Below are 25,268 nucleotides of genomic sequence, written 5' to 3'. Positions count from 1 at the left end.
GCGGGACCTCACACCTCTCAGCAGCTCCCTCAGGCTGCCCTGAGCAGAAAAGAATGGGTTCTTTCTCATCCCCCGTGAATGAACCCAGAGCGCCCCCAGGAGGAACCCTCCAAAGGGAAAGGCCGGTGGACACATTCCATGAAAATCAGGGGGCGCAACAGTGTCACTGACACGATCTTCTGTGTAAAACTGTAAACAATTTACAACAGAAGCACATCCTCAGGACTTTTTTTCTCCTGGAATCAAGCGTCAACAGCGTCTGTGGGGAGACGCCCTAGAGCAGGAGGAAGCCGACCCCCAGGCGCCTAGCGGCGGGGGAGCGCGGGTCGAGAAGGGCCGGCTCAAGTCCTTCCTGCACCCGAGGCCGCGGCTCTGCCGGCTGTAAAGACGCAGAGCAGGAGCAGCCAGCGTTGGGGCGGAGGGCGGGGGAGGGTCTCAGCGTCCGCAGGGCGTGGTCGGCCCGAGAGAGCCTGGGGGAAGGCGGGGCCCACGACCTCGACCGCGGCCAGGATGCCAGCCCCCGGCTCGGCCGCTCAAAGAGCTGGCTTCTTCTTGGGGCGGGGCGCCGGCCGCAGCTCCCCGGGCCCGTGGGCGAACCGGCAGCAGTCCGCCGGCAGGACGCAGCCGTCGGGGTGATGAGCGAAGAACCAGCAGATGCGGGTTTTGAAGGTGTCGGAGGACGGCCTCCGCTTCGCCTCTGGTTCCTCCGGCTTCCGCGGCCTCTCCTCCCGCCAGTCGCGGATGCGCACGTGCCCATGCAGAACTGGGGTTGGAACAGAGAAGAGACGCGGCAGAGTTAGCTGCGGGCCGTGGGCTCCTGGGGCGGGGGTTGGGGGGGAGGCTTTGTGGGTGCAGGCGTCCCAGGCTGCGGGCACAGCCCCCAGGAGGCATGGCAGGGGAGGCAGATAGAGCCCCCTACCCGCCCGAGGCCTGCAGCCGCCCCTAAAGCGGAGCCGGAGGCAGGGGTGAGGGGGAAGGAGGGCAGGGTGGAAGCGCGGGGCTGGGGGTAGTGAGGAGGAGCTGCCGGACACCCTGGGGAGGGGCGAGGAGCCTGTGCCTGAGGCCGTGGTGATGGCAAGACCAGAGTGACCAGAGAGGGCTGGGCAGCATGGGCACCAGCTTGAGGGATGGGGCTAAGGACCAGGCAACCACGAGCGTGGTCCTGATACAGGCAACGGTTTGGGGCATCTGTGAGGCGGCCCTGGCCCCCGAGGACTCGCAGCCACATCACAAACAGGAGGCGCAGTGAGACGGGGTGGGGTCCTTTCTGGCCGGTGAAGACCAGGGGTGAGGTTTACAACCAGAGGAAGTGGGCGCTCACAGCAGCCCTGGTGGCCAGGGAGGGGGGGAACAGGCTGCGATGCGGTGGCGGGCGCTGGGCCACCCCGGGGAAGGATGCGCCTGTCAGCTGACCGCCGCCTAGCGGCCTCCTGAGCTGGTGCAGTGACTCGCGGAATCTGCCCCGAGGGCTTCCACCGGCCTTCGCCCTGTCCCGAGAAGTCAACATCCCCACGGAAATGGGCTGAAGCAGCCAAGCCCTGGTGGTTTCCCCTGGAAGCGCTAAAACCACGTGGAGACACAGCGGCTCTGGGAGAAATGAAGGCCGCTCACTCAACAAATCTGGCTCCCCAACCTCTAAGGAAAACTTCAAAGTGGGAGCGAAAGCTCCAATTTCCCCTGTAGATTGCCTCCTGTTACGGCAATAATGGGACCGCCTGTCTCTGGAGACTGATGATTTACTAAAACTGCCCCTCGAAGCCAGAGGAAGGAAGCGCAGAGGCGCCTCTGTGTGTGGAGGACACAACGAGGGATTCAGCCTCGGCGCGGCCGACAAGCACCTCCGAAGGGCCAGGCGGGGTGAACAGAGAGCTTGGCTCCCCGGCCTGAGAGCTGGGCAGGAAACCACGGCCTGGATGGTGTGCCCACAGCAGCACCTCCTGGCGCAGCCGGGAATGACACGGCCCGGCTGGAGCAGGGTGCCCGGGGCGCCCCCAAACTCCAGCAGTGTGCATCCGAAAGATGGGGGGCCCCTCACTGCCTGGACGGGGTGCAAGATGTCCCCAACTCCAGCAGTATGCATCCGAAAGGCCGCCGCCCGCCCCCACTCCCTGGACAGGCTTGAGAGAAATTTGGGGGAAGACGGTGAGGGGTTTGCTGGGACCACCAGTGGCGACAGACCCCCGCCGTCCAGAGGGGGACTGGTCCCCACCCCTCAGGGCCGGCAGGCTTGCAGCAGGCCCTCCACTGACTGCGTTTCAGGAGCAGTCCCTGCAGGGTTGGGAGAAGGGGTCCAGCCAGGACTCGTAAGGCCAGGAGAGTGGGCACTCAGGATGAGGGGCGGCCCCCGAGAGGGCAGAGGCCAGGGCGTCCCGGGGCCGGGATGGCTGACGGCCTCTCCGTCCCCCAGGACACACCCCCTGCCTGGGCAGGCCTGTGCCCTGCGTGTGTGCCCCTCCAGCCAGCTCTCGGGCCAGAAGCAGCCTCTCACCGGGTGAAACATGCCCTGATTTTCAGGGCGTCACAAGCAGGAAACGCGCTGTGCCAGCGCACTCTCCACCCACCCCTGAGCCCCTCGCTTCCCAAAGTGCGAGCCCTGCGGACTCAAGAACCCACGGCTCTGCCCCTCCGCCATTTCTCACCACAGACGTCGCCTGAACCAAAGTGTCCCAAGGAAACAGCAGAAGGGTCTCCCAGAAACTCTCTGTGGTGGTTTAGTCGCTCAGTCGTGTCCAACTCTTTGCGACCCTGCGGACTGTAGCCCACCAGGCTCCTCTGTCCATGGCATTCTCCAGGCAAGAACACTGGAGTGGGTCTCCTATCCCTTCTCCAGCGGATCTTCCCGACCCAGGAATCGAACTAGGGTCTCCTGCGTGGCAGGCAGGTTCTTCACCAGCTGAGCCACCAGGGAAGCCCCACAAACCCTGCAGAGCTAAGTTTACTGGGCGCTGGGGTGCGCGTGGCAGCACCAGTTCCAGGGTATGTCTCGCCCGGGGGACCAGCCCAGCCCCCCAACTCGTCGGACACTCTGGGCTGGGGACTGCCCTCCACAGCTGGGTCCGCATCCTCAAGGCTGGGCGAGGATTCCAGCCCGGCCCACGAGAGGCTCAGCGCAGGCAGAACTGAAAGGTCTGACACTGCCTTCAGCTTCTCATTCGTGTAACCGTGACTGGAAAACCAGCCATGTTAGTTAAAAAGAATCCTACAGAGAAAAGCCTGAGCTCAGGCACATTTGTTGCGTGACTGGGAGCAGCATGTTTACTGGCACTCGACGCCCAGGCCTCTGATTCAAAAGTGTTTCCAGAAATAAGTGAATATGCCCCTCAATGCCAACCACACAGAAAGCAATCACACACACGTGTATTTATGATGGGGGAAAAAAGACACGATTTCAGGAAATCAAACCAAAAACGCACCAGGAACAGCAGAGGGCAGAGCAGCACCCGGCACGGGGATTTTTAAGCCGCTGAAGCTCCATACAGCGGAGCCCGGCCAGCAGGGAAGCCCCCGACCTCCACTCACCTGTGGGTTGCCCGCCACAAGCCCCCTGGAGCCGCAGCTCCTCTGCAGGGCTCCCCACCCCCGTTGCAGCAGGAGCGTTTAATCCAAGTGGAGATGAAAACAGCCCTGAAAGGCCAGCCAGGCCACCCAGAGGCACCGCGAGTGTGAACACCTGCGCATTCCTCCTGGGGGGTCTTATGGGCTGCGGGAGGGGCTGCAGGTCATGCTCCAGCCCTGCAACCCCCCTACCCACCCCGACCCCATGGGAGGACCACAAAGGCGGGCTGGGAGGGGCACCTGCCCACCCCTGGGGCTCGGACGGCTGCCCGTGTCCACGCTTGGGACCCGAAGGCCCTGCCCCTCAGCTCAGGACCCTGTGTGCAGAGGTCTCAGGAAGCTTGGCCCTCCTCCCCACGGTCACAGGGGAGTCACCTCGCCCTCGCTGATCAGAAGCCTGGGGGCCACAGCCCCAACCACACCCACCTGCTGCCCCTTCCCACTCGCTGCTCCCTCTGCCGGACACGCTTCTCCTTGCCCCGGGTGCCATGACCAGCACAGACGCCGCGGCCCGAGCGGAAGCGTCCTTGACAGGCTTCCCTGGGCAGGGATATCACCCACGACACAGGGCAACGCAAGGCGACGCCCACTGACTTTAAAGCCACACGTGAAGTATTTAGGGGTGAAGAGTATGCCAGCTGCAGTGTGCTGTAAGATGCTTCCAGAAAGAAAGAAAGTACACACAGCTAACCACGGACCCCCTGGCGGAAGGGTCCGCAGAACCCCCCTCGTGTGGCTGAAAGTGAACAGGCCTCCTCTGAACCCCGGTGCCGTGTACACATCCGTGACGCACCCCCAGCAGAGCGCAGGGAAGGCGGGGACTGCTCCCCACCCTGCAGAGCCCGAAGCCGGGTGGAGGAGCACGCAGGCCCAGGTCCTCCTGCTGCTCGCCTGGAAGCGGGGGCGGCAGGGCAGGGCTGGCTGGGAGCTCAGGGTGCTTCCAGTCCACAGGCAACCAGAGGCCAAAGCAAAGCAGGTACCCGAGCGCCACCAGAAATGCTTCCAGACAGGAGGCCCCGCCAGCAGGCTCGTCCCTCCGAGGGCGAAGGGGCACACCCTGGATGGGGTGGGGCTGAGCCCGGGGGCCAAGGCGGAGGCTGGGGAGCATCAGAGAGAGCGCGGCGTGAGCCACGCTCCGGCCCCGTGTGAGACGCACACGAGGGAGCCATGCTCTGGCTCTGGAGCCCTCTAAGATGCAGTCATTCCTCAGGAACGGGACAGGGGCCCCCAGCGCCAGCGCCGGGGCGCACGGCCGCGCCTCACCTTGGAACACCTGCGGGCTGTTCCTCAGCAGCGTCTGCAGGCCCCCACATTCCCGCTTCAGCCTCCGCAGCGTCTCCCGGTCCAGCTCCCCGGCCACCTCCGCCAAGGACAGGCTCCCTGTGGGAGAGGGGGTTGCCCCAAACATGAGAGCCATCCACCAGCGCCTCCCAAGCCCCGCTGAGAGGATCAGGGGAAAATTAAATGTGGGCCCAGACGGTCCTTACTGCCCCTGGGGCTGCCCCTCAAGGGCTCCCCAACGCAGGCTTGTGCACGTGGCCCCACACACCGGCTCTGGCTCGCCCTTCCACGTGTGTGTGTCCCGACCCGACCTCCGGGGCCGGCCCACCCCCTTCCACCCCGTGTGCCCTTGGTCAGGCTGCGGAGGGCAGACACCAGGCCCTGGGTCAGCGAGCCCTGGGGACAGACTACTCACTGGTCACACAGGGCTCAGACACACGGGGGTCCTGGGCCCGGGGTCACCAATTCCCATGACTAAGGTGGGGAGCCTGCAGCTCTGAGGCTCAGGGAGCCCCCGCCGGCACCAGGCAGACTTCTCACTGCTGGCCAGGCAGCCAGAGCGCCCCAGGGCGGGCTGACCCTCGGAGACGCACGTGGGGGGGGGGGGGCTGCCTGGCTCCCTGCCGTCTCCAGCAGGCAGGTGGCCTGAGACCCCATCCCTGGAGCACCCAGACCCCCGCACGAGCCCAGGAAGAGACCCCGTCCTCACTCACTGGCAGGGCGTCCCACCCCAGGCAGAGGCCAGCACCTCCTGGGCGCAATCATATAAAGGGGCACCCCAGAGGAACGGACCATCCTGGGAACTAAGGGTCAGAGGCCTTACTTTCAGTGTGGCGTACAGGGCTGGAGGCTCTGGGCCCTTCGAGGCCCCACGTGGAGCCCGTCCAGCCTGGCCCGCCTCTGCAGGGTGCCTCAAGGAAGGGGGTGCTGACCCCCAGAACTCCTCAGAGCCCCTGGGCCTTGTCCGTAGTTACCTGGCGGTCAGCCACCTGAACTGAGCCCCCAAGAGGCTCTCCTGGCCAGATGGCCACAGGGTCGGGGATCCCTGGAGGGGACAGGCTCAATGGTGCTGCCACGTCGCATGGACACACGGGATGGGAGGGGTGTGGGGGTGAAGGAAGAAACTCGGGGCTACGCCCTCCACGCCGGGGGCCGGGGGAGGCCTGCTGTTCACCACCACCGGTCTGGCCCAACCACAGGGCCAGCAGGCAGCACCCCCGACTGACGGCGGGGCCTCGGCCTCCTCCCCGAAGGGTGAGCGTCCCCCTCCCGGGCAGCCTTGCGGAGCTCTCCAGTGGCGACAGGCGCCTTCCGTCAGCCTTCCGTCTTAACTCTCCTGATAACCTGATCCCTGGCTAAGTGAGGAAGTACGACTGTTACTCACTCAGTCATGCCTGACTCTTTGTGACCGAACCCGGGTCTCCTGCGCTGCAGGCAGATTCTTCACCAACTGAGCTACAGAGGGAGCCCCTGGCCCTTTCGAGAGCCACAGATTCCAGCACACTCTCAAACCGAGAGCAATCAGGTACAGACGTCTCCCTTTCACCACGTCTGACTTTTGCATTTTGGGATTTCAGAGACAAGTCGATCATCAGAGCAGAGCATCTCCCAGGTCTTCCCGGGCCGGGGCTCCTCTCTGGCAGCTAGCAACCTGGCTGTCTGTCTGGATCATCTCAATAAATGGAAAACAAGGAGCTCTGGACCCTGAGACTTCCCCGTGACCTCAGCTTCCTCCTCTGAGGCACCAAGGTTCTGTGTGTTAACAGAACTACAAGGAAGAGGGTTTTCTAATGAGCTTGGGAGAAGCCTCCCTGCTTCCTTAAAATAAATTTAATAAAGACCATACAGTTTCAAGGTGGCTCAGATGATAAAGAATCTGCCTGCAACGCAGGACACGTGGGTTCGATCCCTGGGTCAGGAAGACCCCTTGGAGAAGGGAATGGCAGCCCCCTCCGGTATCCCTGCCTGGAGAATCTCACGGACAGAGGAGCCTGGTGGGCCACAGTCCATGGGGTCGCAGAGTCAGACACGACTGAGCAGATGTACACACATACATGTAGTTTCAGACTCGGGCTGAAGAGAGCAAGTGAAGATGCTCCCGCCTGGCACTCAGCGGGGAGCCCGGGCTGGGGGTTACCTCCGCGATTCCAGGCCTGCGCACTCCCGCCTGCAGGACTTCTCTTTCCCAGCAACAAGTGCGCCACTTGCAAAACCACTCGGTCCACAAACTCTCGAGGAAGGGTGGCACAGTTCCTCAGGCGCTCGGCTTTCTCCCGCGGCTGAAACCCAGACAGCCAGAGTCCCCCCGCTGGGGCTCCGGCCCCTTGCTGGCCGGCTCCAGCCTCCGCTGTGTGCTCGGGCCAGGCGTCCAGGGCTCCATGCCCCTCGGGGCCAGGGGCGCTGCTGGGAGCGGCCCCGGGGGGCGGAGGGGCAGGAGCCCCGCTGCGGGGGCTCCCGGGGCGGCCCCGCCTGCTGTTAATGTAGCGGGTCCTCTCCTCGTCCATGGCAGCCTCTCTGGCGGGCGGGTATGTCCTGGACTTCCCAATGAGACAGACCTGCAAGTGGAGAGCAGAGACGTGCTTTAACAGGTCCCAGCGGTATTTTCCCATGGAATTCTCTCATCCTGGAGAACTCAAGCCTTAGGGACCTATGTTGACAGGAATCCTTATTTTATAAACAAATACGAGCATCAGTGACCTCAAAATAAGCAACTAAAGGCAGAAGGCCACAGAAAACCTCACCACTCAGATCCCACGGAGCCTGACAAACATACAGACCCAGGTCGCCTTCACTGAGCCGACCCCGGAGCCTGACATACAGACCCAGGTCGCCTTCACTGAGCTGACCAGGCTCGGCCCGCTGTGAACGCTTTGGTTGTGTCAGCCCCGCCGCGCACCCCCCGCCCCACACACACCCTGCCGGACACCCCCAGAGCTCTCGAGGGGCAGCCTCAGTGGTGCAGGGAAGCATGTGCGCCCCCAGCAGAGCACCAAGCGCTGCGTGGATGGCCCATTCACGCTGCACGTTCCCCCCAGCGCGGGCTGCCCTGGAGCGAGAGGCCGGGGCTGCAGATGCCGCTGTGGGGACAGCGTCTCTGGACGTCCTCCGCAGGCTGGAACCTGACGGAAGTGCCTCCGATCACATCGGAGCCCCCATCACGGCTCTGCAGCTGCGCCACCTGCTAACCGTGCCACCCCGGGCAGGTGATGACTTCCGTGCGCGCGGAACGAGAGTGCCGGACCTGTGTTCAGTCCTTAACGGCTGCTGCGTGTGGACACCTATGCTTGCATCCAACCCCCGAACCAGATGATCTATATGAACACTGAGGCTCGGAGAGGTGGAGTGAGCGCCTGTGGCCTCCAGCTCCCAGTAACAGCAGATGCAAACACCGGAACCGTAGGATCCCTGGACACACACGACCCAAACTCTGTGTGCGTGCGAAGTCGCTTCAGTTGTGTCCGACTCTTCTGCGACCCCACAGGCTGCAGCCCGCCAGGCTCTATCCGTGGAATTCTCCAGGCAAGAACGCTGGAGTGGGTGGCCATTTCCTTCTCCAGGGGATCTTTCCGACCCAGGGATCGAGCCTGGGTCTCACGTCTCCTGCGTTGCCAGGAGGGTTCTTTCACCTCTGGCGCCACCTGGGAGGCCCAAACGCTAGCCAAATTCCATCCCAACCTCAGAAGAGGCTGTGACTTGCCAAGACAGAGGGCAACTGGCAGGATGACATGAAGGCTCCAAGCTGAGTGCTAAAGGACGTTTCCGAGAAGATTCTGAGCAGCGACAGCAGTGGCGCACCTGGAGCCGACTGAGGGGCCCAGCACCGCCTGGGGGCTGCCGCTCCTCCCACCTGGCAGCGCCTGTGCTGGCCCTGAGTGCACTGCCAGCACGTGGCGGGGCCCGGAGTTAAGCCGCCATCTCCCCCCTTTCACCGCTGTCAGGCCGTGAAGCGGAGATCTGGATGACGGGCTTGAGTGTGCGTGTCTTTTTAAAAGCACTGACAACCTAGAGTCTCATGGAAGAAAGCGACCAGAGGTTAACATAAAACCGATGTCAACATTTGCCCTGACTCCGTTCAAGCCCCCCGAGTGGTGAGCAGGTCGGCCCCGACCATCTGGCAAGGCGACAGGCAGTGCAAGGGTCAACTTCTCCCTGGACAAATTCATTTCAAGTAAATCTGAATTAATGAGGCTTTTAAAGAGAACATTTGAAATCATTCTGAAGTTTGGAAGCAATTTCAGCCCATTATTTGGGAGTCTAAGTCCATGGTGTCGCAAAGAGTCGGACACGACTGAGTGACTGAACTGAAGTCAGAACTTAAAGCGTTCAGCCTCCGGCGGCACCAAGCCCACAAACCAAAGCCAAGCTGACGCCGACTCTGGGAGGTGCCCGAGGGCCAGTCGCCGCCGCTGGGGAGGAGATGGGGGCCAGGTGAGGACTGCTGCAGGGGCCACTGGCCTGGAGACGGGGGTCCAGGACGCCCGTGCGGGAGGGACCGCAGGCACGCAGCGAGCCCCGGAAGCCGCCAGCGCCATGCTGGGGCCGCCGGGTCAGAACCCACTTCTCTGGGCATCACCGACTCGTCTACGGGTCTGTGACAAGGACGGCCCCACGCTTTCCATCGAAACGCCACACGTGCCCACGGAGGACAGCCCCGGTGGCCGGCACACACCCGCTTCGTGGAAGGGATCCGAAGGCAGTCCTCCTCCACATGGAAGCCGCAGGCCGAGCCCACCTCGGTGATGAAGTCCAGGTACCCTCGGTACTGCGTCTTGCTGCTCTGCGTCCGCTGGAACTTCCCGACGAAGTCAAAGAAGCAGCAGGGCAGGACGAAGAAGCGGCAGGCGTAGGAGGACCTTCAGAGACAACCGGCGACATGGAAGCTCAAAGTCCTGAACAGGCTCGGTGAGCAAAGTGCTGCGGAAAGCCGCTCGGCAGCGGTGTGTGGGGCAAAATGCAAGTGATGGGCTACTGGCTAACGGTGCTTTTTATATGAAGACTGAATCACAGCTCTCCTCAGTTTACATTCTAGAAGCAACGCAGCACAGTACCTTTTCAGTAAAACATGAATGTAATTACTTTTATAAAAAGTATTCTTTCTACTGCAGTTGTGATCATCAGCCGGAACCTGAAACCCCCTGATGCACCTGAAGACTGCAGCTGTGGGTACGAAATTTCAGAGGCAGGCACCACACGATTACGGTTTGCTGCTTGGCCTACGCTATTCTAAAGCAGTCCATGTCATGCTTGTGAAGTAAAGTCGGACAGAGAAAGACAAATACTGTGTGCTGTCACTTGTGTGCCGAATCAAAAAAAAACTGAATGAAGGTAACAAAGAAGCAGAGTCACAGACACACAGAACGAAGCGGTGGTCACCATGGGGAGAGCGGGGGTGGCGGGGGGTGGGAGGGCAAGGCAGGGGTCGGGGAGAAAAAGAGATACAGACGACCCCGTCCAAGTTCAACAAGACACAGGATACGCTGTGCAGCACAGCACTTCACGATAGTTTATGATATAAAATATTTTATATTTATATATTTTATGATAACTACAGACAGTACAACCAAGGCAAATGTTCAGTCACTATACTGTACACCTGAAACTAACACTGAATCACCGGAACCAGCAGAGCGTCTTTATACTGACAGGCAATCCCTCCTGCTATGAGAAAACGTCCCAGGAAAAACACATTTCAACACTGGATACAAACACGATAGAACGAATCACAACGAAAATACAATGTGAACGTGTGAGCCACTTACGTTACTTTATATTTTTAAATTTAAATACAGCCAATATGGCAGCCCACCGCAGTGTTCTTGCCTGGAGAATCCCAGGGACAGAGGAGCCTGGTGGGCTGCCGTCTATGGGGTTGCACAGAGTCGGATACGACTGAAGCGACTTGGCAGCAGCAGCAATATGCCATCATCTCGACAAAGCAACCTAACCACATTTAAGCGCTCCACAGCCACGTTTAAGCGCTCCACAGCCACGTTTAAGCGCTCCACAGCCACGTTTAAGCGCTCCACAGCCACGTTTAAGCGCTCCACAGCCACGAGCAGCCGGAAGCGATGGGTCTGGACAGCGAGACTTGACGCAGTGGGACACCCCAGCCACCGCGGTGCCAACAGGCCCGTCAGCTCACCTGGCCGCCATGACTGGGATCCATGGCGTCAGCTCATCCGAATGGTTGCCGAGTAGCCAGTCGACGTCAGGGAAAAGGGTCTTCTCATTCGGTGTGATTGCGCTTTCCTAAAAGAGAGACGCGGGACAAGATTGAACATCTAGTCCCTGAAAGCAGAGCATGCGAGGAGGCAGGGACCGCAGCCCCTCAGAACCACAGCTGCCCGGGGCAGGTCTCAGCCCCTCAGGGCTGTGGGTCTTCACCTGCAGAAGGAAAAAGGCTGGGCCAGGAGTGAGGAACGCGTGTGCCCAGCCCACCCGCCTGAGGGTATGGGAAATGGCAACTTCGAGCACCATTACCCGAGGAGCGAACACCACCCTTCTGAGTGCTCATCAGCTGCTCATAATTAAAAACACCCTTTTTACATGAAGGAGATGGGGGCCATGTGAACTGCTTTACTTTTGGCAGAAGATGGGAGCAGGGAAGGCTTCCCAGGTGGCAATAACTGTCAAGAACCTGCCTGCCAACGCAAGAGATGGACAACACGTGGGTTTGATCCCTGGATTGGGAAGAGCCCCTGGAGGAGGAAACAGCACCCGGCTCCAGCATTCTCGCTTGGACGATCCCAAGCACAGAGCAGCCTGGAGGGCTACAGTCCATAGGGTTGCAAGAGTTGGACAGGACTGGAGCGCCTTAGCAGGAGTGCACACACGGGAGCAAGAAAGGGCCTGCAGAGCGAGCGGGAAGCAGGGAGGTCTGAGGCTGGCCTGACGCGCAGCCCGATGCATTTACACCTAGACGGCCCGTCAACCCACAGCCTGAAGCGCAGCAGCGGAGAGAGACAGCACAGGCAGAATCCACAGACACAGTGCACACCAGCCTTTGCTGCTACAATACGACTTTGTGTGAGCACTCGGACAGCAAGCTTCTACCCACGGAACAAGTGTGTTCGCCACTGGGACGATTTCTGTGGTTAAGCTGGGAACAGTTGGTTTTTATGATTGAAGAACTTTCAGTGAACACCTATCCCTTCTGCTAGTTAATTAATTAGCAGGCCTTCATTAATTACTTCGTTAATTACTGAACTCAACAGTCTCAATAGTTTATCTGTCAGTAAGAACTAGAGAGACAGGAGAGTCTATACAGACACTCAAAATCCTCCTAATTTTAAAACTAAAGAATGCAGCCCCCTAGGCAAGCAAGCAAAGCCCCACCTGTTTCAGAAAAAAGCTTTAACTGAAAATTTGAATACAGCAAACTGCAATAGTTCTTTTGATACAGAGTTTTACAAAGTTAAGACATTTTGTGATCATCACGCTGCTGTTATCAAAAGCACGTGTTTTTTCCTTCACCATCTCAAGCTTATAATCAAATGAGGCATCAGAAAAAAAAGCTGTATCGCAGACTTGGCCTCTGAATGTCCAGACTGCACCTGTTCATGGAGATCACTTGTTTACTAGGAAACAGACAAGCGCTGAGCACTTGTGTACGTGTACAGACACGTACACACACATATACACACACACACGCAATGGAGTAATAAAAAGACTGAAATAATGCCATTTAAGCAACATGGATGGAACTAGAAATGATCACAGTCAGTGAAGCAAGTCAGATAAAAACAAACATCAAGTGGGATCACTTGCGTGTAGAACCTGAAATACAACATACATGAACTTATTTCCAAAACTGAAAGAGACTCTCGGACACAGCAAACAAACTCAGGGTTACCAAAGGGGAAAGGGGTGGCGGAGGGGTAGATTATGAGTTTGGGATCAGCATGTACAGACCACTGTGCACCCAACAGATAACTAACGCGGGCCTGCTGCACAGCACCTACATTCAATACCCTGCAATAAACCGGAACGGGGAAGGATATGGAAAATATGCGCATGAATAACCGAATCCCTTTGCTGTACACAAGAAACTAACCCAACACTACCCCTTCCCTGGAGACTCAGACAGTAAAGAATCTGCCTGCGATGCAGGAGACCCGGGTTCGATCCCTGAGTCGGGAAGATCCCCTGGAGAAGGGAGGAGCTACTCACTCCAGTGTTCTTGCCTGGAGAATCCCATGGACAGAGGAGCCTGGTGGGCTACAGCCCACGGGTTGCAAAGAGTCGGACATGACTGAGCAACTAACACTTTCATACTTCAACTTGAAAAAAAGGCCCCCAAAGTCAAAAAAGAAGTAGAATCCTCTACCTGTCCTGCACGGGGCATAGCATGCCAGCCAGCTTCCACAGAGACAGGACTTGGAACAGACAGCCTACTCAACTGCTATCTGAACTTTCCACGTGAAGAAGTTATCTTGCTTCTTCACCTGGGATACACGGGATTGTAAAAACAACCATGTTACTCCCTTAGCTTTGATCATCAGCCTCGCATTGCAATTCAGAGCCCAACTTCATTACCTGTGTAAGAAGACACGGTCCGCGTATGGATCTGCAGAGCCACCCCTAGCAGAAGTCCATTCCCTGGTTTACCAGAGTGCTTCAAACCTGAGACTTCTTAGATATTCTCATGTGTTGTCATCTGTGAACATAACCCTGTTGCTAAGTCACGTCTGATTCTTTGCAACCCCATGGACTGTAGCCTGCCAGGCTCCTCTGTCCATGGGGTTCTCCAGGGAAGAATCCTGGAGAGGGTTGCCATGCCCTCCTCCAGGGGATCTTCCTGACCTTGGGGTTGAACCTGCGTCCCTTGCAGAGCAGGGGGACTCTTTACCCACTGAGCCATCAGGGAAGCCCTGTTTGACTATATAAGCAAGTGCAAACCCTCGTAGCATAAAGCAGAGTGTAAATATATAATGAAAACCGAAACAGTAAAGAGGCGCCGGGCAGCTGCAATAAACGTCACTTCCTCCAACCTTTTTAATTTTTGGCAACACTACTCTCAACTTTAAAAGAAAAGTGAAGAGAAAACATAGTCTTGAAAACTTTGTTTTCTATTCACAGGTGAAATAATATATTGGAGATATGTTTCAAACACAGTGAGGCTAATGCTGGGGTTGTGGGAGAGGGGATGAGACAAAGAACCACTGCTGAGCTGGCCCCTGAGTTTCTGGGATTTACTAAAAGCTTCTCTCCACTTTCACAGGCTCCTGACGTCCTCCACACTGAAAAGTAAATGCTTCCCCCACTTGTCAGTCAGCATCCCGTCCTCGTGCAGAAGAGAGGTGGTGTCCTAGCCACACCCACGCATCTTATCTGCAGGGGGACGAGGGTCTGGAGGCGATATGGGTGTTTGGGCAGCAGCAGCCCCCACGGCACTCCAGAGCCAAGGACGGAGCCCCAGGGCCAGGCGCTCCTCTGCTGACCTGGAGGTCTGGATGAGAGGCTGAGGCTGGGAAACGCTGGAGCCCAGACCTGCCGGGCAGGTGCTGTGGGGGAGATGCCCACCTGCCTGCCCCCGAGATACCTCCCTGTCTGACAGCTTGGACCTGCTCCAGACCTCGGTGGGGCTGACTGCAGCCCTGCGGCCACAGCTGAGACCCGGCCGCCAGAGAGCTGGGAGCCATCGTGCTGTCTCCACGAGACATCCGCACATCCGCAGCCCAGCCCTGCCCGCGCCTCTGTGCTCCCCTTCCTCTGACTCCCTGACAACCTATCCCTAGCTAGAGGCCTCTCCTGGCCACGCTACTCAGAGCAGGACTGTCCACACTGCCCCCCGCCCCGAACCGGTCCCCGCAGGGAGGGCACCCACTGCCAAAGGAATGTTTCAACTGCAGCCTGCGGCAGGCTCCAGAGCGGATGCCCCCAAAGCAGCCGCAGAAGACCCGGGGCCAAGACAGCACCCCCACTCTGGAGGCCAGCACCCTCCCTTCAGTATAACTGGAGGCAGGGAAGGTCTCAGGGAGCATCCTCCGTTCAAGCCTCAGAGCAGCGAGCTGAGTGTGGGGTGCTGCGGTTACCAGCACCTCTGACTGGCCCCCCCACACACAGACTCTCTCCTGGAAACAACTGCGCTGGGGGCAGCCTGCTGAGGTCAGGCGAAGGGACAGAGCCAGTACCTCCAGGCGGGTCTGGGGTCCGTACATGTCCCAGATTTTTCTTCTTCGGACGTCGATCCCTCGGCCTGGGTGCTGAAAAGATGAATTTCGGGAACTAAAGGTTAAGGTGGGTATGTCGTCAGAAACGAGCAAGAACGAATCAAACGCTGCAGAAACCGCTCCCTGAGAGGCGCAGGGACCCTGAGCTGCTGAGAAACAGACGCTTTCGGCCCCAGGGTCCAGACACGACCCCGGCTACGATGCCTTTGTGAGGCGAGGCCTGGAGACACCGCCAGGCTCACTCGTAGCCTCGGGGGACATGCCTCCCTTGAAGGGAGCCACCGCCTCTGCGCTCAGCCAAGCTCAGCTCCGGGCCCGCCTGCTCATTCAGCCCAGAAGAGCCCTGCTCCGGGGTCCTGAGCACCCAGTGTGCCCTGACCACCTGCAGCTCTCCCCGGGCCCCAGCCCCGGCTCCCAGTCACCGTGCAAAGTGCTAACACCACAGACAGGCTGTTCCAGGGCCCGCAGACTCTTTCTATCAAGCACCTCAGAAGGCGGCCCTAACAACCTCACCCCAAAGTCCCGCAGGCGAGGACACGCGTGTTCGTCCACAAGGCAGGACGGTACGGCCCTGGGGGCAGGGGGCAGTGGGCACTGCCACCTGTGCGCCCAGAACCGCTCCTGGGGCCAGGGCAGCTCCCAGTTCTCACGGCCTCTGCTTCACAACCAAGGAAATGGCTGCAGAACTGAGCATCACAGTTTCACGCATGCTCAGTACATGGGCGCCGGCCGTCCCCCGAGCTAGACCCCAGGCTCCTCGAGAGCAGAGCTGCCCTCGCCCCTTACCCCTCCCTGCGCCTTGAAATGCTGGGTTTTCCAAAGAAAGCAGCAACAAGAACACCCCTGCTGCTGCAAGGGTGTCATTCGCAGGCCGCCTGTCCCCGAGGACCCTCTTCTTGTCCAGCAAGGGGGCTGCCTCACCCTCCCATGGACAGGCTGCCTGCTCGATGGCGTCACCAACAGCCACTGCACCTCTGACAGCCCGGCCGCCTCCAAACCCAGGTCACACCAACAGAGAAGGCCTCGTGCTGGATGTGAAGACGCCCTAGAGAGGTCTAGAGACGGCCCCCAGCGCGCATTACCCCTTCGCTGCTCAGGATGTGGACCAGGAGGCCATTGCCGCAGCCGAGGTCCACGAAGGACTGCCGGGCGGTCTCTCCCCGTTCGGCTCTCTCTTCCTCCCAGAGGATCTAAGTCAACAGGAAAAACAAGGTCAGTCTGTGGTGCGCTCTGCCCTGGAATAATACACACACAAGGCCACGTGGACTGCAGTGCTCTCCCAGGAGAGGCGGAGAGGCCTCCGGGGCCGGGGCCCCACACAGGCGATGCCCAGGTGAGCAGAGGGAGGTGGGGACGGCCGCCCCGCTCACCCGAGGTGGCACGGGCCAGGACCTCCTCGTCTCCCACCCAGAGCCCAGACTCGCGCGGTCAGCTCTGGGCAAGAGTTTCACAGATCACTGTTAGTTCCTTCCAGCTTCCTCTAAGTTCTTCTGGTTTTGCATACTTTGAGAGGCCTTATTACTTCTAAAACTGAGAGAATTACAGTTGAAAGGAATTCAGAGATTATCTCTTCTGGACATTTCATAGATAAGGAAACCCAGACTATCAAGGAAAAGGGTGTGCCCAAGCCCAGGTGGTCAAGCGAGCTGGCCAGGAAGGCCATGAACCTGAGTCAGCTGATGTGAGGGCGGAAGGCAGGAGCTCATCAGATGGGCCCCCAAGGGCTCCCCAACGCCAGGCGGTGTCTCTGTGCTGACTAGTAATTTGGAAAAAATCGAATTCCTGTTGGTTCACAATCCAAACTTGTTCTATATTCACATAAAAGCACCATGCAAAACTTAAAAAAAATTACACGTGTATCCAGCCTTGACAAGTCAAAGTCACTCAGTCAGGTCCAACTCTTTGTGTCCCCATGGACTATACGGTCCATGGACCTCTCCAGGCCAGAATACTGGAGTGGGCAGCCTTTCCCTTCTCCAGCGGATCTTCCCAACCCAGGGATCGAACCCAGGTCTCCTGCATTGCAGGTGGATTCTTTACCAGCTGAGCCACCAGGGAAGCCCAAGAATACTGGAGTGGGTAGCCTTTCTCTTCTCCAGGGGATCTTCCCAACCCAGGGATTGAACCAGGGTCTCCTGCCTTGCAGGCAGATTCTTTACCAACCGAGCTATCAGGGAAGCCCAACGTTGACAGACAGAACTATAAAAACCCTGAGCTGCCACGGGCACCCTTCCATCCTTCCACCCACTCAGATCACACAGTCTTACCAGCAGGTAGGCAGCAATAGCTACATCTTCATATACAAACTTCTCAGGGTCAGTGACTTCAGGCCACACCTACAAAATTTTCAAGAGCATTTGTAAATCTCCACCATACCTGTGTGTAACAGGACACATGAAGAGCAATGGAGTCCAAAGCAAGACTGCAGAAGAAAGACGCTTAGATGAGGCCACTGGACATCAAGAGAAAAGGCTCAGCTACATTGCCTGCACCCCCCATCCCCAAAGACTGAGTCTGATAAACAAGGAATCGAGGGGTGGGGGTGTCAAGGAAGCCAAAGGGCAGGGGTCATGGGGGCAGGGGTCAGTGCTCCACCCTGCAGTCTGTTGGCATCTTGCCATCATTCGCCAGGAGCGTCACTCAGCTGTTTTGCCCCCATCTCCCTATTTGTAAAGCAAGGATAAAGATACGACCTAACGCCCATGCAGGATGACCGTCAGGTTCCTTGAACCTGGAAACGCTGGCTGTGCAAGTGTGAGAGCTCACTGTTAACACCAGTAATGCGCAGAACAGGCGTCTTGCAGATGAGAAAAAAACCAACGGCCAGTGTTAAAAGTTCAGACTTCTGTTTCCAGTCTAGCGGATTAGACAGTTCACACGAACCATCTCACCAAGGACGATTTAAAAAGCTGGAAGAAGAAAGGAGTACCTCCGTGAAGGTTCTAAATAGCAGGATAATGAAGCACCGCTAGGCCAGGACCTGGGAGGGAAGCGGGGGGCGCAGTGAGGCCAGCCAGCCCGGGACCAGTGTGTGATCCCCCAGGAATGAGCGGGTACTGTTCAAGCCTGAGACTAGGAGATGCTTTGTTATGCAGCAACAGCAGATTAAAAAATACAAAACTCTGCAGTGACAAACTGTGGTCACTTCTAGATGGGAGGGAGACACACTAGGAAGAGGTCAAAGGAGGTTCAGCTGTCAGCACAGGCGCCTTGGTTCCAGGCACCACCACAAAGCGAATGCTGCAGCGAGGCGCTATTCGCGTGCGTGCTCAGGCATGTCCGGCTCTCTGCGACCCTGCGGACTGCAGCCCGCCAGCCGCCTCCGTCCATGGGATTCTCTAGGCAAGAAGACTGGAGTGGGCTGCCATTTCCTACTCCAGGGGAAGTACGGTGAGCCAAACAGATTTTTTGATTTCCAAGTGCATATGAAAGTTACCTTGAAACTATACTGTAGTTTACTAAGTGTGTAATATCATTACGCAAAAAAAAAAAAAAGTAGGTACTTTAATTAAAAAATATTTTACTGTTGGGGCTTGTTGGCAGTCCAGTGGTTGGGACTCCATGCTTTCACTGCTGAGGGCACAGGTTCAATCCCTGGTCAGGGAACTAAGACCCACAAGCAGCACGGTGCAGCCAAAATAACAATTTTACTCCTAAAAAATGCCAACCCTCATCTAAGTCTTCAATGAGCTGTAGTACTAATTTCAAAGGTCACCATGATCACAGGTCATCATGACAAATATATTAATCGTGAACAAGCCAGAAATATTGGGCAAGTTACCAAAAGCAGACCCAGACATATGAACTGAGCAAATGCAGTGAAACCAGTGCCTACAGACCTACTCCACACAGGGCCGTCACGGGCCTGCAGCTGGCGGAAAACACAGCATCTGCACAGCACAGTGTGCCGAGACGTGCTTGTGATGCTCGCTCTCTTAAGCTGGGTGTGAATACACAGATGTTTATCGTTATCTCCCCCACACACACATTTTAGATATAAAGTTATAACATTTTATAAAATTGATCTCCTTTTTGGATATGCTTTTGTACTTTAACTTTTCTTATATTTTCTCCGAATGTCTTTTTTTTTATACTCAAGAATTATGGCAATTTAGTAGTTAATATTCAATTATTTTTAACTAAAAAGACTTCCCTTTTGTTCTCTTGAAAAAAAAAATAAATTAGTAACGTGCCAAAAAAAAAATCCTTTTCCATAACATAAATGCCAATGTTTTTACAGTTTAGTATGTCAAAGTACAGGCTGTAATGGGGGGCCACAGGTGGGTATACTTTGACTTAATATCTCTCTCTGTGAAACTAAAAGGCACACAGGGGACATGATGTTGGCTGGAGCCGTCGGGTACGTCACCGCTTTTAAATGGGGGCGGGGGGTCCCAGGCGTCTCTCCCCAGAATCACCTTGGCCATGGCCTTGTACCTCTCTTTCAGCGCCTGGTAAGCCGTGCTATACTTCACGATGGAGATGAGGGACAGGGTGCTTTTGAACCCACTCTGCCTGCTCTCCACACACCACCTGGCCAACCTGGCCAGCAACTCTTCTCCAAGCCAGCTGGGTTTGGGATACACAGTGCCATCTGAATGCCATCGTTCTGGACAGAAAATTAAAACAGATATGAACCTTTGAAAATAAGAGAAATATGAATAAGCAGGGCTGGTTTCAGGCCTTGTTTTCAAACTCTACATTTATTTACCGAAAGAAGACAAGTTAGAGTAGCTATCTATGATTTCCAAATATTGTACACAAACACAAAACAATCTGCAACCAGTTACACAATTTTCATCCTGTAGAGAAAAACACATTTAAAAAGCAAAAGAATCCCTCCTCTCTTGCAAATGCTGTTAAACATGCATTTACATACCTCAACAAAGCCTGCTGGAAAGAGGGCTAAACAAGGTTCCTCTCACATCCCACTCACATGCTAACCTGCCAGATTCTAAAGCGTCCACGGTTTCTTTAATTTTTCTACGTTTTATACATTTCACATGGGCAACCCAGATACACAGTGCTGGTTCACCACGTACTTCCTGGCCAGAAAGGTGACGCTGAGTCACCAAACTGAGGACACACAGGCAGCCACTGGGGCTCCCAGTCCACGCTGACCCCTGCGCCTCCTCCGCCAGCAGCGTGCAGGGCGGCTACGGCCCGGTCTGCCCAGCTCACCGCGTGACCCAGCCCCAGCAGCACCTGACCAGGGTAGGTGCTCGCTCCCGAGGACTCAGGTCAGGACAACATACCCTCTAGGGCTGCGATCCAGGCAGCGCCACGCACAGGAGAAGTGTCAGGATTGTTGGGCTACGGTAAAGGAGGTGCTGTTCAATGGGGGCCCCAAGAAGGAGCAGACACACAGGCAGCTGGGTGGGGCGGGGCACAGGGTAGGCCGGTGGGAGGGGAGGCCCGGCAAGGAGTCCCCGGCTGGCAAGAGCTGCGCTGCACCAGGCACGTCAGAGGACACAGCTCGCTCTCATAAGAACCAGGAGCCAAGTCTCCACTGAGAGTGCAACCAGGTGGGCGTCGTCCGTCACTGGGTGGGTGGCAGGCGGGGAGAGGCAGGGAGAGGCAGGGAGAGGCGGGGCGGGGCGGGGAGGGGCGGGGCGGGGAGGGGCGGGGAGGGGAGGGGCGGGGCGGGGAGGGGCGGGGCGGGGCGGGGTGGGGAGGGGCGGGGCGGGGCGGGGCGGGGCCTGGCTGCTCCCTTCTCCTTCCCTGCCCTTCAGAAGTGATCCTTCTGGACTCACTGGGGCCCTTCCCCTGCTCTTCCGGGGCCTCATGCTCTTTCCCAGGTGACCCTGGGGCCCCCACACTAACCCTCACCTGCTCAGTCCTCGGGGTCATCCCCGCCCACGCTGGTACAGTGGGCAGAGCCCTGCCCTGGTCAACGAGGGGACTCCTCCACCTCTGCGCTTGGCAGCACCTGCCTTAGAGCATCCACCTGTCTCTGGACCTTGCTGACCCCTGGGGCCCAGTGCGACCACATGGTGGGGAGACCACAAATCCTGCCGAAACGAGGCACTGACCAAGAGTGCCGCACCCCACGAAGGCAGCCACCAAAAGTCCATTCATGCTCCACTGAGAAGGCCACACATGCAGTCTCACTGTGACCCGTGCTCAGCAAGGCGACAGGAAGCATCAGTCAGTAACGGTGTGGGGCGGCCAGCCGAGCGCTCAGAGCTCGTGGGGAACGGGGATGGATGGGCTTCACCACGCCAGCCACACTGGGCACTGCCGCGGCCAGGCCCCAGGCTGCGCTTCCCCACTGGGGCCGGCAGACAGCGGGCTCCAGGGCTCACCCCCCAGCTCCTGCCTCAGCACTCCCCAGGTAACGCCCAGGGGCACAGACGGCTCTCCCCGAGGGTCTGCCCACCCTCTCCAGCGGAGAGGAAGGGGCCCTTGGGGAACATTTAACACCTGTCAGGAGGCTCCCCGCCGGGGCAGACCCTGGGCACCCCACCTAGTGTCTGACCTCCAACAGGTCCCTGGGAAGCCCGGCCCAGCCCCCTCCTCAGGGGCTCACAAAGTATTAAACGTGTTTCAGAGGTGAGAAGAGCGGGGGGCAGAGGCGACACTCCCAAGGTCACACTGCTGCGAGGGCCCAAGTCTATGAGACTCCCAAGCCCAGCCCTCCCGCTGTGCCCTGGCCTCTTCATGAAACCACGCGCACAGCTCACAGCGGCCAAACAGCCATGCTCCAAGGGCTGTCGGGGAAAAACAGACCCGTGCAGATCTGCAGGAAAAGAGCAGACGAGCAACCTGTGGTCTCCCTCTCCTCTGACTTTTCCATTTAAAAAGCACCAAATGGAAGTAAACCGAATTTCACACTTTCCGGACAGGGCCGAACAGCATGTGGATTTAAGGGAACAGATTAGACTGCTGTGTTTAGAATAAAACATCACTGAATACTCACTACGTCTAAGACCACGTGAGCCTCAGCAGGAAATACAAAAGGATGCTTCCAACCACCCCTGTTACCAGGGTGTAAGATATGACAAAATAACAGAAGGATCGTGTTTATTTGAATTCGGTACTAGAACCAGGTGCTATGAACCATCAAGCTGACACGGAAAGTAGGGGCCAAAGACTCCAGCCAGGCTGGGACCACCCAGGTGCCGAAAGGGACAAGGATGCATCAGGGTAAAACATCGACCAGCAAGCAGAGCCCACAAACCTGATCTGCCAGAGGCTGAGTCCCTGTAGCTCCTTGGGGACCTAGAATCTTTCAGCTGCCCAAAGAAATCACTGCTTGAAACCAGAGATCATTGAGAAAGAGGAATCAGTTATCCAGTACTTACCATTCTCCTCCGCTATGACTGAGCTGAATTTGATACACGTTGCTCATCTTAACCTTTAAATTCCCTTCATCATCCTCTTCCAAAGGTAAAAAAGTTACAGCTCCATTGAGGACATCTGCGGAGAAAGAAGGTAGGGATGATCAATTAAAACTGCTCAGTTCAGGGGCTCGCCGGGAGTGGCCTTAAAAGCACAGCACTGAACCCACCCCCATCACTGTGCCCTCAACCCCCAGGGCTTTTCCCCACTTAACGGACTGCAGTGACTGTCCTGGTCATGGCTGTATCTCCAAGCCTAGCCCGCCCCACTCTTCACTGAGACCCACGTGAGCATGCAGACCTCCATGTCTGAAGGCCTTGTGAGCATGGATGCACCCATCTCCGCAGGCCAGGAGAGTTCAGCTTAGTCTGTCAGTCGGGTCCAACTCTTTGTGACCCCACGGACTGCAGCACACCAGGCCTCCCTGTCCATCACCAACTCCCGGAGCTTGTTCAAACTCACGTCCGATGAGTCGGTGATGCCATCCAACCATCTCATTCTCTGTCCTCCCCTTCTCCTCCTGCCTTCTATCTTTTCCAGCATTAGGGTCTTTTCAAATGAGTCAGCTCTTCGCATCAGGTGGCCGAAGTATTGGACTTTCAGCTTCAGCATCAGTCCTTCCAATAAATACTCAGGACTGACTTCCTTTAGGATGGACTGGTTGGATCTCCTTGCAGTCCAAGGGACTCTCAAGAGTCTTCTCCAATACCACAGTTCAAAAGCAGAACTGTAAAAGGTGCTGAAAGCCGAGGGCTCCTAAGCTAAGTTCTACCATCAGAATTAGAGAGGGTCTCCAGGAGGAGGGGACACCTGGGAAGAGGCACAGAGGCCAGCAGTACTGAGGGGCAGGGGTAGAGGTACGCACCCACCAGCGACTCAGCATCACTGCTTCTGGACAGAGCTGCGTCCAGAGCAGCTCACACCCTAACACCCAGAACCCGTGACCACACAGTGTTACACAGCAAACAGGGACCTACACACGTGCCAGGGTGACGGTACGGGCCTAGGAGAGAAAGAGGGTACCCTGGATTGTGCGGAGGCTGGGGGTGCCGGTCTAACCACGAGGGCACCGGAAAGCTGAGAAGTGTGTCCAGCTAGAGGCAGAAGAGACGCAGCAGCAGGAGAGACCACCGAGGCTCGAAGCCGAGAAGGATCCGGCTCAGCCGCCGGCTCTGGCAGGCAGGGAGGCCACTTTCCTCATCCCTTTCACTACTGGAGGCCTCCCGACCGCTCATCGTCCCGCCCTCCTTCACCTTCTCCCCCAAGCCTTCCAGACAACACCCCAGTCAACAACCCCATCCTCCGTGTTAAGGATCCACATTTCTACATGCCCCCTCCACAAACAACCTACAGCCTCCCCAGGGCATCATGAATTTGAGCAAACTCCGGGAGATGGTGGAGGTCAGAGGAGGCTGGCGTGCCCCAGTCTATGGGGTGGTGAAGAGTCGGACAAGACTTGGTAACTGAAGGACAACAAGGCTGTCATGACGAAACAGGTGGACTAGGTGCCTTTAGTCCTTAGCACTTACTGACTGCTTTTTAACCCAACCACATCCCCTGCTGAAGATGCCCTGCTGGACCAAACTCTAGGCTTGCTCCTCTCTGTTAGGGTTCAGCCACAGCCCGAAGACTAGAACAAACACTGTCACTGTTCCCAAGAACTCAAGACCACATTCCGAGCAGGACTCTAGGCCCCCCTGAAGTGCCCACTGGGGAAAATCAAGGCTGACAGAGGAACAGACTGTTCCAGCCCATACCTGAAGGTGGGGTCGCTATGACCCTGGCTTCTGCGGGACGGGAGGACCTAACTTCAGAAGGCACCAGTTGGCAAACCCCCGATGGGCTCTGCACGACCTATCCCCCACCTTTTCCTGCTTGTTGTTAATTTCACCTGCCTCACAACACTGCCCCATTCTCTTCTTTCACTCTCCCTGTAAAACGCCCCAATCACTTCTTGCACTTAGCAGAGTGGAGTTAGGTTCACGCTGGACTCTCCTCCCTACCGTGACAAGCCTGCGCCTTCTCAGTCGCTCAGTCGGTGTCTGACTCTTTGCAACCCCATGGACTGTACAGCCCGCCAGACTCCTCTGTCCACGGGGATTCCCAGGCAAGGATCCTGGAGAGGAGGTTGCCATTTCCCACTCCAGAGCCTGACATCCTATCACCAATTAAAACTCATCCCTGCCACTGTAACTTGTGCCTGCCTCTGTGGGGAATCTCTTGACAAATTGCCACTATGAGAAACACACTCTTTATACCTTGCACGACCATTTCTCTCCTCAGACCACGAAGCGGGCAATGCGGGTTCGTTTTGGGGATGACGGTTCTGAGCAGCAAGTCGAGCTCGCGCCGACCCTCTGGCGGCGATCCTGCCCCGGTGCGGCTGAGGAAGGCTAGCACCTCTCGATTGTCGCCGGCGAGGCTCTGAGCGAAGGCGTCCCAGAGAGCACCCAGGTCGGCGGCGGGGAGGTCACCCTCCCGGGCTGCAGCCTTGCCTGGTTGCCCAGGGGTCCCTGAGAGCTGAGCCGCGGCGGCGGCGGCGGCGGCGGCGGCGGCTTCTCGGGGCTCCTCCTCTGGCTGGCGCCGCCCCTGGGCCTCCTGGCGGCCGTGATCGCGGCCCGCGCTCGGTCCAGGGCCCGGGCCCCCGTCGAGGGAACGCCGGACGGGTCCCGGCCCCGCGTCGGGCCCACATCCTCCCGCCTCCGCAAGCCTCTCGGGCTCCGGGCCTGCACTGGGCCGGAGGTGGGTGTGCCCGGTCTGGGGCAAGGAGACGCTCCGCCGGGCCTCCAGGCGGACGCCACACAGCCGCTTGTTGGCCACCTGCGGCCTCTCCACCCACACGGCCACCGCCGCCCAGAAGCCGCCTGGGAGCAGCCGCGAACCCGGGCCGCTCACCGCAACCCTACCAACCTCAGCCAT

The 25,268-nt window shown here is 57.8% G+C and overlaps 1 protein-coding gene across 1 annotated transcript; it reads right to left on the bottom strand.

Annotated features, from left to right (window-relative positions):
* Nucleotides 1–251: 251 nt before the first annotated feature.
* TRMT44 (tRNA methyltransferase 44 homolog) lies at nt 252–25,268 on the bottom strand. Its single transcript, XM_068975320.1, has 11 exons — nt 24,608–25,268; nt 22,313–22,427; nt 19,427–19,646; nt 17,276–17,344; nt 16,091–16,198; nt 14,970–15,041; nt 10,979–11,085; nt 9,506–9,689; nt 6,974–7,391; nt 4,819–4,935; nt 252–763 (listed from the first exon to the last, which is right to left on the bottom strand). The coding sequence occupies exons 1-11, from the start codon at nt 25,266–25,268 to the stop codon at nt 534–536; spliced, it is 2,301 nt and encodes a 766-aa protein (XP_068831421.1). The 3' UTR covers nt 252–533.

Source organism: Capricornis sumatraensis, chromosome 7 (genome assembly GCF_032405125.1).
Source record: "Capricornis sumatraensis isolate serow.1 chromosome 7, serow.2, whole genome shotgun sequence".
Lineage (NCBI taxonomy): Eukaryota > Metazoa > Chordata > Mammalia > Artiodactyla > Bovidae > Capricornis > Capricornis sumatraensis.
Note: the sequence above shows the minus strand (reverse complement) of the source record. Positions and strands in the feature narration are given on the sequence as shown.

Excerpts from the sequence above, each read along its gene's own strand:
- TRMT44 (XM_068975320.1), bottom strand. The coding sequence starts at position 25,268 with ATGGCTGAGGTTGGTAGGGTTGCGGTGAGCGGCCCGGGTTCGCGGCTG. Across the intron at positions 11,086-14,969 it reads GACCCCAGACCCGCCTGGAG|GAAAGCGCAATCACACCGAA; the intron begins GTACTGGCTCTG and ends TCTCTCTTTTAG. Across the intron at positions 764-4,818 it reads CAGCCCGCAGGTGTTCCAAG|TTCTGCATGGGCACGTGCGC; the intron begins GTGAGGCGCGGC and ends TTCCAACCCCAG.